This window comes from Malassezia sympodialis, genomic scaffold (assembly GCF_000349305.1).
Source record: "Malassezia sympodialis ATCC 42132 genomic scaffold, msy_sf_9, whole genome shotgun sequence".
Lineage (NCBI taxonomy): Eukaryota > Fungi > Basidiomycota > Malasseziomycetes > Malasseziales > Malasseziaceae > Malassezia > Malassezia sympodialis.
Genome location: NW_017387807.1, coordinates 80,620 through 94,498, shown reverse-complemented (window position 1 = coordinate 94,498; position 13,879 = coordinate 80,620). Strand labels below are relative to the sequence as shown.

The 13,879-nt window shown below is 65.9% G+C and overlaps 7 protein-coding genes and 1 pseudogene across 8 annotated transcripts; 4 read left to right on the top strand and 4 right to left on the bottom strand.

Annotated features, from left to right (window-relative positions):
* Positions 1-264: 264 nt before the first annotated feature.
* On the top strand, positions 265-972 carry MSY001_1842 (uncharacterized protein; the record flags this gene model as incomplete). Its single annotated transcript, XM_018883663.1, has 2 exons — positions 265-296; positions 579-972. The coding sequence occupies 2 exons, from the start codon at positions 265-267 to the stop codon at positions 970-972; spliced, it is 426 nt and encodes a 141-aa protein (XP_018740401.1).
* A 309-nt stretch (positions 973-1,281) lies between these two features.
* Positions 1,282-3,777, top strand: MSY001_1841 (uncharacterized protein; the record flags this gene model as incomplete). The annotated part of the gene is made up of 1 exon (XM_018883662.1): positions 1,282-3,777. One exon carries the CDS (start codon positions 1,282-1,284, stop codon positions 3,775-3,777), a length of 2,496 nt encoding a protein of 831 aa, XP_018740400.1.
* A 38-nt stretch (positions 3,778-3,815) lies between these two features.
* MSY001_1840 (uncharacterized protein) lies at positions 3,816-4,982 on the bottom strand (the record flags this gene model as incomplete). The annotated part of the gene is made up of 2 exons (XM_018883661.1): positions 3,816-4,095; positions 4,117-4,982. The coding sequence occupies 2 exons, from the start codon at positions 4,980-4,982 to the stop codon at positions 3,816-3,818; spliced, it is 1,146 nt and encodes a 381-aa protein (XP_018740399.1).
* Positions 4,983-5,130: 148 nt separating this feature from the next.
* Positions 5,131-7,148, bottom strand: MSY001_1839 (annotated as a pseudogene). Its single transcript is given in 2 exon segments — positions 5,131-7,107; positions 7,116-7,148. Coding segments are annotated over 2 exon segments (2,010 nt in total).
* A 392-nt stretch (positions 7,149-7,540) lies between these two features.
* Positions 7,541-8,374, top strand: MSY001_1838 (uncharacterized protein; the record flags this gene model as incomplete). Its single annotated transcript, XM_018883660.1, has 1 exon — positions 7,541-8,374. One exon carries the CDS (start codon positions 7,541-7,543, stop codon positions 8,372-8,374), a length of 834 nt encoding a protein of 277 aa, XP_018740398.1.
* A 42-nt stretch (positions 8,375-8,416) lies between these two features.
* MSY001_1837 (uncharacterized protein) lies at positions 8,417-9,915 on the bottom strand (the record flags this gene model as incomplete). The annotated part of the gene is given in 2 exon segments (XM_018883659.1): positions 8,417-9,870; positions 9,888-9,915. 2 exon segments carry the CDS (start codon positions 9,913-9,915, stop codon positions 8,417-8,419), a joined length of 1,482 nt encoding a protein of 493 aa, XP_018740397.1.
* A 627-nt stretch (positions 9,916-10,542) lies between these two features.
* MSY001_1836 (uncharacterized protein) lies at positions 10,543-11,093 on the top strand (the record flags this gene model as incomplete). Its single annotated transcript, XM_018883658.1, has 2 exons — positions 10,543-10,998; positions 11,055-11,093. 2 exons carry the CDS (start codon positions 10,543-10,545, stop codon positions 11,091-11,093), a joined length of 495 nt encoding a protein of 164 aa, XP_018740396.1.
* A 16-nt stretch (positions 11,094-11,109) lies between these two features.
* MSY001_1835 (uncharacterized protein) lies at positions 11,110-13,194 on the bottom strand (the record flags this gene model as incomplete). Its single annotated transcript, XM_018883657.1, has 1 exon — positions 11,110-13,194. One exon carries the CDS (start codon positions 13,192-13,194, stop codon positions 11,110-11,112), a length of 2,085 nt encoding a protein of 694 aa, XP_018740395.1.
* Between the last annotated feature and the right edge of the window lie 685 nt (positions 13,195-13,879).

The following is a 13,879-nucleotide window of genomic DNA, read 5'->3' as shown; positions in this document are numbered from 1 at the left end:
ATCGACCTCGGAGCGGCACTTCACTAGATTGTCGGCCGACCGCGCTTGCTCTGGGCGCCCTGGGGTTGAAGAGGCTGGGGCCAAGCCCCAACATTTCGCCCGGCCTCAACAGGCCTGGCGCGTGAAAGTGATGTATGATGACTCATGCTGATGAATCTAGCCAAGAAGTCGGTTTCTGCCCCGGGTAGCGTTGACTGCCCCAATTTCGTAAGCATATGCGGGTGTTGGTTACCATGTTCCACCGTGCTGAATCAGCTCTGCAGAATGGCGAAAAAGACAGCGAGCTATTTGCGACCGTATGCAACGAAGTTCATTTTGCAGTTCTTTCACAGAGAGAAGATAAGAGAAGATTCGCCTTGCATGCATAAGAAGAAGGGGACGGTCAAACGAAATAAGCAGATCCGGGGTGCGGCGCAAGTTTCAAGGGTATTGAACATCTCTGTCGTGCATCCAAGAAGAGGGACCCTCAAAAGAAAACAGCATATATATAAGCCAGCAAAATTATGGAGCTAGTCCACTACCTCAAGCAACAAGCTCCTCTGCCACCAGCCTCTCAAGACTCCCAAGACTATATCAAGTATGCGCACTGCTTTCATTGCCTCGCTTTTCGCTCTGGGTGCTGGTATGACTCTCGCTGCCCCCGTGTCCTCCAAGGCGGAGGCTGACGTTGAGGCCCGCGGCAACCGCGGTGCCCACATCACTTGGTACGGTGGCCATATGCTCGACGACCCTTACTGCGGTGGTACGAGGCCAACTGACGGCGACCTGGTTGCGGCTACCCCTTGGGACTCGCCCTATGGCTGCGGTGACAAGATCCACTTTGACTACTGGGGGAAGCAGGTCACTGTGACTGTGGTCGACAAGTGTGACACGTGCTCGGGCACTTGGTTCGATATCTCTAAGGGCGCCTTCTCGCGCCTCGCTAGTCTCGATGTTGGCGAGCTCCACCACGTTGACTTCTGGCGTGTGTAATTCAGTTGATCAGGCTGGTCTTGATGCCAACTCGTGAGGACTCGCTGTCTATCTGCCTACGTGATGGTAGCTCGTGGTGGAAGATGGCACAAGTCAATGGTCATGTTACGACACGGAGAAAAAAAAGAGACTATCTAGTCTTCCTTTAGGGATTTAGTTATGGATGCAATGGTTCTTCTATGGTCCAAGTGAAGGTTGAGCGGCGAAGTGGCTGGTGCAGCGACCCGTCTCCACGCGGCACGCCTGCATCACGTGGAAAACAAGCCCCAACGCCCGGGCCCTCCGGCGGAGGTCTTCTTTGGACGGACCATGGAGCGTGACGTAGCCTTGGCTCAGAAGGAGCTGTCGAGTGTGCTCGCCCAGGAGGATCCAGTCGAAGCGGTGCAGAGCACGGCAGAGCAGCCTGGGTCTGCCCCGGCTGAGCCTGTCGAATCAGTGACGCCATCGATGGCACCAGTGAGCTCGCTTATGCGGACGCCACCGAACAGGCTGCAGTTGATTGACGAGACACAGCAGTTCCACGAGGATGCTTTTCGTGAGCATCTAGAATCGTGGGGTCTCGCTGATGCCGGCTTTGGATACGATATCTGTGCCGTGCTGGGATCGCAGTCGACGGGGAAGTCAACGCTGTTGAACCGCCTCTTTGGGACCAACTTTGATGTGATGGACGAGCGCGTGCGAAAGCAGACGACCAAGGGTATCTGGCTGTGCCGCGGCTTGGAGCGCAATGTACTCGTGATGGACGTGGAAGGCACCGACGGCCGCGAGCGCGGCGAGGACCAGGACTTTGAGCGCAAGTCAGCACTGTTTGCGCTGACGACGGCCGAATGCCTGATCGTGAACATGTGGGAGAACCAGGTTGGACTGTACCAGGGCGCGAACATGGGCCTGCTCAAGACTGTGCTGGATGTGAACCTGTCCCTGTTCCAAGCTGGCCGCGCACGCGCAGGCGGCGCGAAGGATAAAACACTGCTGCTGTTTGTGATTCGTGACTTTCTTGGCACCACGCCGCTTGCGAACCTGGAGGCTACGGTGCGCGCTGACTTGCAGCGCATCTGGGCGAGCTTGACCAAGCCCGAGGCGCTCGCGGATGCCGCGCTGGGCGACTTTTTCGATGTCACGTTTGCGACGCTACCCCACAAGGTGCTGCAGGCGAAGGAGTTCGATGCGGGCGTCGCGGAGCTGCAGCGGCGCTTTCTCGACCGCAGCGACGAGAACCATGTGTTCCAGACCCAGTACCACAAGCGCATTCCGATCGATGGTTTACCCCACTATCTGAAAAATGTGTGGGCGCAGGTCGTGGAGAACAAGGACCTGGACCTCCCGACGCAGCAGGAGCTGCTTGCGCAGTTCCGGTGCGATGAAATTGCCAGTGCGGCGTCCCAGGTGTTCTCGGGTGCGATTGCAGCGCTGCGCACGGCACTCGAGACGGGACAGGTGCTTCCGGCGCTTGGTACCGACATGCTGGCGCGACGTACCGAGGCTCTTTCGGTGTTTGACCGCGATGCGAGCCGCTACCACCAGGGTGTCTATGCGCGCAAACGCGCGGATCTGATGCTTGGGTTGAATGCGAAACTGCTGCCCTTCTTCCTTGCGCAGTTGAAAAACCTGCTGGTGCAGCTGACCGCACAGTTCCAGCAGACGGTACGCGACGGCATGTCGCGCCCCTCGTACGACTTTGGCGCACTGGTACAGGACGCACATGCGGCGGCTCTGCGCCAGTTTGACGCCGAGACACAGACGCTTGTTTTGCCTGAGACGGACTGGAAGGTCGACGACGAGCGTGCGCAGCTGTCGGAAGAGCTGAACGGGATGGCACGTACGATGCGTGTCGAAGAGTGCCGCAAGCTCGCCACGTCGCTGGAAAAAGAGATGCGCCGGCAGCTCGCGGAACCGGTGGAGCTGGCACTGGCGCACCCTGCGCCCACGATGTGGGACGCGGTGATGCAGACGCTGCAGCGCGTGAATGACGAGGCAACGGCGACGTTCCGCGCGCGTGCCGTGCGTTTGCAGGGCACGCCGGAGGAGGAAGAATCGGCCGTCCAGGCACTGCAAAGTGCGTCGTGGCGCCTGCTCCAAGACAAGGTGCACGAGCAGACGTCTGACCCCGTGCTGTCGATGCGCCTGCGATGCTTCTTTGAGGACCGCTTCCGCTACGGCGCAGGTGGTGTGCCGCGTGTGTGGAAGCCGAGCGACGACATGGAAGGCATGTTTGTCCAGGCGCGTGATGCGACGCTTGAGCTGATTGCATTGTATGCGACGATCGCGCCGAGCGAGCCCAGTCTGCTGGCGCCCGCTGCGCACGCAGCCGCCGCGGCCAACGAGTCGGATGCGTCGTCGTTCGAGGAGAGTCTGCACGTGCTCTCGGAGCTGAAATGCACGGAGATCGGCCAGCGGTTCCGCCGCGATGCAGACGCATACTATCTCGAGGCGAAGCGCAGCATGGTATCGAGTATGTCGCAGGTCCCGATGTGGGTGTACGTGGTCATGGTCTTGCTCGGCTGGAACGAGGCGATGGCGATCATCCGCAACCCGCTCTACTGCACGCTCCTGTGCCTCGTGGCGGCGGCGGCGTACGTCACGTGGCGTCTTCACCTCGCGGCGCCGCTGTGGACCGTGGCGACGGGCGTGGCGCGCGAGGTGCAGCAAGTGGCACAGGACCAGCTGCGTGCGTACCTGGCCATGCCGCAGACGACGGCGCCGATGAATGAGCCGTTTGAGCTGCGTGAGCGCGTGGTGAGTCACTCGGCCGCGGGCGCCGGCGCCGGCGACGAGTCGGGTCCCCGTCTTCCCGCTTCGTTCTAGGGCCTCCATAGCATACAGTCTACGAGGAGCCAGGTATATTAGGCGTGGTTATGTTGGTGGAAGCCGCCGCGGTGGCCGCCACGGCCACCGCGGCCACCAGCACCACGGTTGTCGTGCGGGCGACGCTTCTCCACGACAAGCGTAGCATCGCCAATCTTGACGGCGCCCTCAGCGCTCGCGGCGATCGCGCGGCGCGCCGAATCGGCCTGCACAAACTCGACGAACGCAAAGCCCTTGGCCGAGTTCAGCTGGCACTCCTTCGTGGGGCCGAACTGCGTCTCGAACACCTTTTTCAGGGCGTCTGCCGACACCTGCCCGCTAGGCACATGCTTCACGAACACATGGCCGCCCGAGGGAGCACCGTTGCCGCCCTTGCCGCCCTTCGGCGCCGCAACAGGCGCAGCAGCACCGCCAGTCTGGGCCTTGGCAGGCACCGACGCAGGCGACGAGAGGCCACGTGCCTCGGCAGCCGTGTTGCCCCAGCGGTTCGCGCCGGACGCCGCCAGGTTCGCCCAGGTCTTGGGCGCGGCAGGCTCAGCAGGCTTGGGCGCCTCCCTGGGCTCCGGAGGGGCCACAGGCGCCGCCGCTGCCGACGGGGCCTCGGCCGCCGCCGGGGCCGGGGCCGCCGCCGCTTCCGCGGCGGGCGATGGGTCCGCTGCCGGTGCTTCCTTCTCCTCGACCACGTCCGCAGGGGCGTGGGCCGTGTCGGCGACGGCGACGGGCGCAGCTGCCTCGTCCTCGTCGGCCGGTTCCTCGGCAGAGTCCGCGTCGACCTGGATATAGCGGAAGATGTCGTTCAGGACATAGTAGCCGTTGGTCTGCGCGGCAAGGAAGAAGGTCTGCACAAACTTGCGCCAAGTGCCGCCCTGATTCGACAGCTCGCCAAGCACCTGGACGACAATGCCGCCGTCGGCGGACGACTGGCTGTCGACCGACAGAACGACGACCTTCGTGTCGTCGAACCCGAGCGACATGATTTTTTCATGGATCTGCTGCTGACCGACGCTGGTGCTGGACTCTTCAGCCTCGGCGGCATGCACCATGGCGCTCTTGTTGGTGTAGAAGCGGTACAGGCGCGATGGGTCCTGGTTCATCATGGTATAGTAGTGCGTGACGAAAAGCCAGCCCACTTCAGAGGCCTTCGAAACCTTGGGCCGGTCGGCACCGGCCGAGGTATCTTTCGGAGCAGCAGTCGAGGGAGACATGGTGTAGACGCGAAGAGGATCGCTCGCAAGAAGGCAGTGAACGCCCGACAGAGCTTCGGTGCGTAGGCCGTCCGCCGATGGTGGTCACGTGCCAGTACAGGCGCGCTATGGGGCTACGACAGCCGTGGCACCGCGGCACAGCCGCGGTCTAGACCGTGGCACAGATCTCGGCCGCCTTTTCGAGCGCGCCGATCATCTTGACGCACTCACGACGGCGCGCGACAACATGGTCAGACTCCTTCATGAGCTCCTTGAGGATGTCGGGCTGGTAGAGGGCCTGCAGCAGCTCGCGCTGCATGTTCTCCTTCGAGTGGTTCACGAGGTTGAGCATGATCGCCTTAGGGACCATGTCGATCACGGTGCGCTTCGTGATATTGAAGTAGGAGGTGATCAGCAGCTTGATCACGTCCGTCTCCATCGCCTCGCGGTCCGTCAGCGTGCCCGACGCCTTGAGGCTCGGTGGCGGCGGCTCCATCATGCCCTTCTTGGCCTTGTTCTTGCTCGGGAAGAAGCTGCCAAAGAAGCCCGACGACTCCTTGATGTCAACGTCGAGGTCCTTGTTGTTGTTGGCGAGGCCCGGCGGGATCGGCTTGCCGCTGCGGAACTCGGCGGTCGTTGCTGGCGTCTGCGCCGCATTGAAGCGCTCCGTCACAATCGCCACGGCGCGGTGGCCCGACAAAAAGTCAGGGTGGCCCGTGTTCAGGTAGCATGCCTCCGCCGATACAATGTCCGACACGAGCTTGTTCGTCGGCGACATGCACCGCTTAAAGTACTGTATCACCACCGAGTTGAAGCGCTCGCGCAGCGCGGGGAAGCGCCGGAACGCCGAGTTCTTGGCAAGTAGCTGCGACAGAATGCGCACCAGCTCGTCGTACACAAGCGCACAGCACTTGAGACTCGGCTCCTCGAGGCGGCGGATCTGCTGCTTGACAATGACCTCGAACGCGGACGTCGTCACGAATAGTGCAGGCGATGATCCCGACGAGTTGTACAGAATCGTGCGGATATCTGCGTCCTTCACGGCATCGAACGGATCGATGCTCTTCACGCCGTTGCTGAACAGCTCATGGAACACAAAGCTGATGCGCGCACCACCAGCCAGCTCGTTCACGCTCAGGTCGTTGCTGTTACCGTCAATCACCTGGCGGAACTCGTTGCAAAAGTCCGTGATGATCGAGAGCACCACGTTGCCCGAGCTCGTGTCGCCCATCGCACCGCCCAGCGACGCGAGCTCGATCTCAAACTTCTTCAGCTGCGACTGGATGCGCGTCTTGATGTCCGGCAGCGTGTTGCGGATGTGGTGCATCAGGATCGTGCTCAGCTTGCGCGCGAGGAACGGCGTACCACAGAACTGCGCCTTCGAGCTGTAGCTCGGGTGGTTCGCGAAGAACTCGTGCTCCGCCTCGAGCGCCGCCGACACCGTCTTGCGCGTGTCAATATCGCGCTGACCGCGGTTCACCACCGGCACGTAGCCCAGGCGCAGCGGAATCACCCGGCCCGCCAGGATGTCAACCACGTCCGTGCCCGCATCCATCAGATCCACCTTCGTCAGCACACCGACCGTGCGCGTGCCGTCGGGGTCGACCTCCGACGCGAGCTTCAGGCCGTCTGAGTTGGCCAGATCCGTGTTGGCCGCCGTGACGGCAAGAATGATCGCATTCGGCTTCGAGATGTACTTCAGCAGCATGTCACGGATCTGGCGCTCGATGTCCCTGGGCTGGTCACCGACAGGGTTCTTCGTCAGGCCCGGCAGGTCAACGAGCGTGAGCGTGAGCACATGCGGGCTGTAGATGCGCAGGTTGATCGGCTGCGCACTGATGCCGGCATTCTTGCCCGTCTTGAGCTCCGTGTCGCGCACAATCTCGTCGCGGATCTTCTGAAAGTCGTGGAACTTCTCGCCCGGCAGATGCAAGAACTCGCCCCACTCGTCCTCGTTCGTCTGGCCCGTGGGCTCCGTCGCACCCGACGCCGACGGACGGTTGATGAGCTGGAGCACGAGCGGGCGACGAGTCACAATGCCCGTGCCACGCGGCAGAAAGTCGCGGCCGACAATGTTCTCCAGCACACTACTCTTGCCGGACGACTGGCTACCGAGCACCGTGATCTGCGGCAGATCAATCGGGTTCTGGATACCGACCTGCGGTCAGTCACTCTCACGTACGTCATGGAAGGCGTCCTGCAGCTGCGCTGTTAGCCGACATCGCACGCACCTTATTCACAAGCTCTGAGGCCCCCGGAGGGGGAGAGTTAGCGATCGGCCTATCCGCGCCACGTACTGATAAGCGACTGATCCATGGCGGCAGGACCTGGCGCACAATCCACGTAGACGGAGGCGTGGCCGCCACCCGCGCCGACGAGGCCCCTGCGACGTGTACTTCCTCGCACGGGAACTATGCAGACCTGCCTGGCACCTCCACCATGCCACAGCTGCTGGTCGATGTACGTGCGCACGGCTGACGCAGGCGCATTGCCACCCGACGGAGGAGGTGCGCGCAGGCCGTGATGAGGACGAGTGGGTCGAAGCGGCGGGTTATGTGCCGCTAGATACTGTCTGCCTCATGTCGACGGACGCGTGGGACCAGCGTCTCGTGGCGCGCGCCGCGGCCGCATGGCCCAGCAAGGTGGTGCCAGCGTTTGGCTTTCACCCGTGGGGCGTACATACCCTCTCGCTAGCGCACCCAGCGCCGCCGGCGCGCGAGCACTATGAGGCGCTGCTGGGCCCGAATGTGGCGGAACTGCTGCCGCACCTGCCGCCGCCGGTATCGCTCACCGAGGCCCTGGCGCAGCTCGAGGCGTATCTCGTTGCGCATCCCCACGCACTCGTCGGCGAGGTGGGACTGGACCGCAGCTTCCGTATTCCGCTCCCGCAGACGTCCCCGCGCCGCCTATCGCGGTGCCAGACGCCGCTAGCGCACCAGCTGGCCGTGCTGCGCGCTCAGATCGCCCTGGCGTGCCGTTACGGGCGCAGTGTGAGCATGCACAGCGTGCGCGCGGCAGGTCCGACACTCGACCTGCTCGCGGATGTGGACGCGCATCTTCCCGGCTTCTCGCGCATCGGCGTGCTTCTGCACAGCTGCACGCTCAGTGTGCCGAGCCTGACGCAGGTACAGCGCGCGCATGCGAATGTCTTTGTGTCTTTCTCTACGTGCGTACGAGGCACTGACCGCAGGGCCATCCAGACGCAGCACACGTCCGAGCTGATGCGCGCGTGCGATCCCGCGCGGGTGCTGTGTGAGTCCGACTACCATGCGTGGGCGGAGCTGGCGCCGCGCACGGCCGCTGCGATGGCTGCCTATGGCGCCGCGCGCGAGACGGGCGTGAGCGATGAGCTCAAGGCGCAGTTGGCGAGCAATTTCCATAGGTACTGCCACTACAAGGAAACTAAATCGTAACGAAAGAAAAGCGCAATGCGGGGTATCAGAGAACGAAGGTGGCTAGGGTGAGGCGCGCGATGGGCCTGGCACGGCGTCGGCGCTGGTGCTGGCGAGTGTGGGGTGGCGAAGGGCCCAGTGGCGCGCGTATATGCTCGCCTTGAGGAACTTTTTGCTTGCATACTTTTTGTACACAAACTGGTCCTCAAAGCCAGGCTCGATCAGCTTCTCCAGGAGGAGGTTCGCGCCGGGAAGGAGCTGTGCCTCGGTGAAGCGCGCATAGTACACGAATGCATCGTCCCACACGCCGCCGAGCATGCGCTTCGCGAGGTACATGCCGATAGCGGCAATCATGCTCGGGCGCACGCGCAGGAACAGGTAGTGGAAGAGCGTGACCTCCATGAGGCACTTGCACAGCGTGCGCGTTTGGATGTCGTAGTCGTCGGCCTTGGAGATGCGGCGCACCCACGAGTACGGCGAGCAGTACGTCGACACATTAAAGTCCAGCGTGGAGAGGACGATGCGCTCGCCCTTGAGGATCTCCTCGCGCGAGTAGCCGCCATCGGTCATAAACACGAACTCCTCGACGCTCGGGGCGAGGATTTCCTCGTACTTGGCCGCGATAAACATGGCCGTGACGCCCACGAGCTGCAGCTTCGCGAGGCTCACGATGCGCGCGGACAGGAAGCGGTCCACGAGGTTCACCGCGATCCAGAGCGTCTCCGGGAGCATGTGGTAGCGCGTGTGCACCTGGAGCAGCCAGTCGATCAGTGTCGCCCGCATGTGCCACTGGATCTCGTCCTGGAAGTCCATGTAGTTGGGATTCGCCATCGACTCGCGCTCGCAGCAGGCCATGTAGGCGAAAATGTCCTGCGCGTACTCGGCGACCATCGAGATGTCGCGCGCCTCCTCGGCGTCGAGGCCGAGGCGCATCATCACGTCGTCGTGGGCCGCGGCTTCAGGGTCCATCTGCCCATGACGCACGAGCTCCCGGCGCTCCGCCTGCGCGGCAAGCGCCTGGGGCGCCAGGACCGTCGCCTCGAAGCGCTCGCACACGTCGGCGACGCGCCGCTGCTCAGCGAGCTCTTCCGCGAGCGACACGGTGACGAGGCCCGCGGGATCCAGGTCGAGCTCGATGTCTGCGAGCAGATCGCTCTCGTCCGAGGGCACACTCGGCGACGAGAGCGCGGTGTCCACGTCCGGCTCAGCGGCCACGCCGCCGTGAGAGCCGTCGGTCGACATGGACAGGTCCTGCACAACGCCCACGGGCATGGCCGGCGCCGCGCTGGGCACAGGCCGCCCTGCCGAGCGCGGTAGCACGGGCGCTGGCGCCCCCATCGCCCCCGCGCGGCGCACGGGTAGGATCGCGCGCGCGGACGCGGCGAGTGTCGTGGGGAGCGCAGGCGCAGCACTGGGCGCGGGCAGCGATACGGGCACGGCGGCAGGCGCCGGAGGAGCGGGCATGGGCGCCGGCGGCGCCGGCGGCGCCGGCCCGGTCGCCTTGGCGTAGAGCTTGGCTGCGGGGGGCACATACTGGTGTGAGGAGGTAGGTCGTGCAGCATCCTCACGATTGCTCACGTCGGCCAGGGCCGGCCGTGGTCCCTTCTGCGACGCAAGCGGCTTAAGCGAGGGCTGCTGGGCCGTGAGGCGCAGAGGCCGCGTGCCTAGCTGGCGCGAAGAGTCCATGACAGGAAGGAGAGACCCACGCGATGGACAACAGGATGGGCACGCAAGCTGTGGGAGAGAAACAATCGCACAAGCGCAGGTCCAGCCGCTGTGAATCCCTGGCCAGGGCCGAAAACAGGTCGGCCTTAACTGAGGTACGCCCAGACTCGTGACAGTGCTTGGAATGTCTCAGACGCGGTTGACAGTCTATTCATCTACGTCGCGTCCCTCCAGCGCTCACGCGGCACAGGCGGCCAGCGACGGCCAACGACAGGGCCCCGTCGCAGCCCGTTCCTCCGAATGCGCTCCACCTGCAGCGCGGCCGCGCAGATCGTCCCATCCATCGAGCCGCGCGGCAGGCGCCGCTCACGCGCGGTGCATGTGCCACATCGTTTTGCGCCTGCGTGATATATGCACGCCGTGCATCGCCCTATCCGTTTCGGCCGATGAGAAAGGGGCTACGCGCCGGTGTAGAGTCACGTGGATACGCCTTCCGCCGCCGCCCCCCTCCTCCGCGCTGTCGCATGGCCAGCGCCGCGCACGGACGCGCCCTGCCCCTGCGCTCGCGCACGCGCGTGCCGCCAGCTCGCACGGCGGCGGCGGACGCCGCGGAGCGCGCAGCACGCACACAGCGCGCCTCGCTCCTCGCACAGCACCGCCGCCACCGCCGCCTGCTCGAGCTCGGCGCGACATGCTTTCCGGCGGACCGCACGCGGCCCACGCCCGGCGGCGGCGGCGGCGGCGGCTCCGCCGAGCAGACGATCACCGCCGTCATGCGGCAGTCAGCGAACGAGGCGCAGGCACCGCCCGTGGCCGCGGAGAAGCAGCTGCACCGCACGAGCGCGGGCGTGCGTCGCCTCCTCGCGGCGCGCCGCGGCGCCAACGCCCTGCTGGACGAGGCCGCGACGCTCGGGCACCTCGCGCGCATGCCGTCGTTCCTCCTCGGCGCACCCCGCTGCGCCTCGCGCCCCCTCTGCAGCGTATGTGGCTACTGGGGCGACGTCCAGTGCATGGCCTGTGGCGAGACGTGCTGCAGCCGCGCATGTGTCGCGACGCACCACGAAACGCGCTGTGAACGCCCCATTGGGTAGCTACGAAAGACCCTCGGTGAACAGCGGGCTCTCCTGCAGCCACCACTGCATCGCCTCGCCCCGCGTCGCCGCGTCCATATCGCCCAGGCTCTCGTGCACGCGCTCCAGGATCTCGGTGCGCGCCGCACTCGCGGCCGGGCGCGCCAGAATGCACTCGCGCACCCGGGCCAGGAGTGAGCGCAGCAGCACGAGGTTCACGTGCGGCACCAGCGCCGCGAGGCACCGCGCGAGCGTCTGCGCCTGCGCCGCGTCGCGCTGCGCCTCGGCGCCGCGGCGCGCGGCGTCGACTTGCTCGACACACCACCACGCCAGCGAGTCGCTGCGACTCGACAGCGAGCCGACGACCGTCATGAGGGCCGTCTCGAGCTGCGCCGCGCTCAGCCGCGCCGGGCAGCTCGCCAGCAGAAGCTCCACGTAGAACGGCGTCAGGGCCGGCGTGCTGGGCGCCTGCGCCGCATAGAGCGCCAGCACCACCGCATGCGCCGATTCGAACGCATCCTGGAAGCGCGTGTCCTCCAGGTACGGGCGGCACAGCGGCAGCACGAGGCCGTCGATCATCGGCGCCGGCAGCTCCGCCACGAGCTGCTCCACCACGAGGAGCAGGTACGTGACGTGGATGCGCTCCGCGAGATCGGCCTGCGCCGCGGCGCGCGCCGGCCGCCCGGCGCCATCGTACGCAAGCAGCGTGCGCGCGAGACGGCGGACCAGCTCCTCGCACGCCTCCGCGTCGCGGCTCTGCACGTCGAGGGCGGAATAGAACACGACGCGGTACGACTCGAAGCCATCGAGGCTGAACGACGAGGTGATAAAGTACAGCGACGCATAGACGTGTAGCACCTCGCTGAGCACAGCAAGGTACGGCGCAGGGACGTATCGCGCGCGCAACGACAGCGCCGCGCCCGGCGTGCCCGCCGATGCACACTGCTCCACGACGACGCCCACGACCGCGTCGAAGAGCAGCGTCACCGCAAAGAGGAACCGCTTGAAGATCTCCCATAGCTGCTTCGTGGTCGGGCGCGTGGTGGGCGCCAGGCCGTCGCTGCGCACGCCCGCGAGCGCGGACGAGGTCCACGCCCCGTCGAGGGCCCCGCTCATCGCACGCAGGACGGGGAGAAGACCACGCTGGTCCTCGGCCAGGAACGCGGCCCAGTCGGCCGCACTGCACGAGGCGCCGAGGCGCCGCAGCGGCGCGGCCAGCAGGCGCGAGAGCGGCCCCGCATGCGCGTACAGGGGGTGCGCCTGCACGCGCGCGGCCCACGCGGCACTCACGCCATCGGGCGGCAGTGCCACGAGCCCGTCCGCCTCGGCGGCGTCGTGGAAGAGCGAGGACGCCACGTCACGGGCGTCAAACACCTGCACGAGCAGCGGCAGCGCCGCGTCGATCCACACGCGGTCGTCCAGGGCCTGCCGGCACGCATCAGGGAGAATGTCGACGACGCTCGCACTGAGCGTCAGCGCAGCGGCCCGGGCAGCCGAGTCCACGCGCCCCTCCGCGTCCCAGCGCGTCGACGGCGTCAGCGCAGCGACGAGCGCGGCGGCCCACGCCGTCTCGAGCGTGCGCGCGTGCTGGCGCACGCGGAAGCGCAGGGCCGGCGCAGGCGACGCAGGGTCTCGGCGCTCATGCGCAAGGCCCTGGACGAGCCCAGTGACGAGCGCGAGGTGTGCGATGCGCGTGCGCGGCGTCGCGAACGCCATGCCAGCGTCGGCGCCGTGCAGGACGGCATCGATCCACGCGCCCAGCTCCGACGCCGCAGCGCGGGGCCGTGTCGTGCCGATGGCGCGCGAGATCACGGCGATGCGCTCCGAGACGGCCAGGGCAAGGGCCTGCGCGACGCCGTGCGAGCGCTCGACGGCATCGCGCATGTCGTCGTCCGGCCGGGGCGGCGCTGTCCAGAGCGCCGGCGACGTCACGAGCGCGGTGGCAAACTCGGAGACGTTCACGAGCGCCATGTCCGAGAGGTAGTGTCCGATCGCGCCATAGAGCGCAGGGCGGTCGATCAGGTCAATGTGCTGCCGATTCGCCGGCGGCGCGAGCAGGAGGCGCCGCAGCGTCTGGTACGCCGAGTCGCTGCGCCGCGCAGCCATCGCAGGGAGGCGGAGTGGCCGGGTGGAGAAATGCGCCGGATTCCACGACCGACGGCCATGGCGCGTGGATCGCCGGCGGCGCAGCGGCGCGGCGCGGGTGCCGCGTCGCCGTTTGCGAAGCTCGCGGAAAACACAGCGGCGGGCCGGCGGGGCAGCCCCCATGGCCGCGCGGTGCCAGGGTCGCCTCGCGCGGTGCCTGAAGCGCGCGACCCGCACGATGCGTTCCTGCTGCCCCGCACGCTCGAGGACACGCACCACCGCCGGCTGCGGACCCTGCTGCACGAGTTTGTAGCGGAAGCGACGGCGTGGGAAGAAGCACACACGCTCGATGGGATCCGGTGGGCGTCCGAGATGGCGCAGGTATGGGACGACCTGCATGCGGCGGCGGCCTCGGACGACACGCGCGCGAGCGACGAGCAGCGGCGCGCACGCACTGTGCCGCTCCTCGTGCAGTGGGAGGACGCGCACGCGCATCTCACGCGCATGCTAGCGCGCCTCGTACGTACGGACCTCTGACGCCAGGACCAGCATGCGCGGCGCATGGAGGCGCTCGTCGACGCCACGCGCGCGCTCGTCGTCGAGACGAGTGCGGGGCGCATCGGCGCGGCGGTGCTGCAGACGCCGATGTGGGGCACATGGACGATGGACAGGTTCGGTACGTGGCGCGCACTCACGCCAGGCCGTG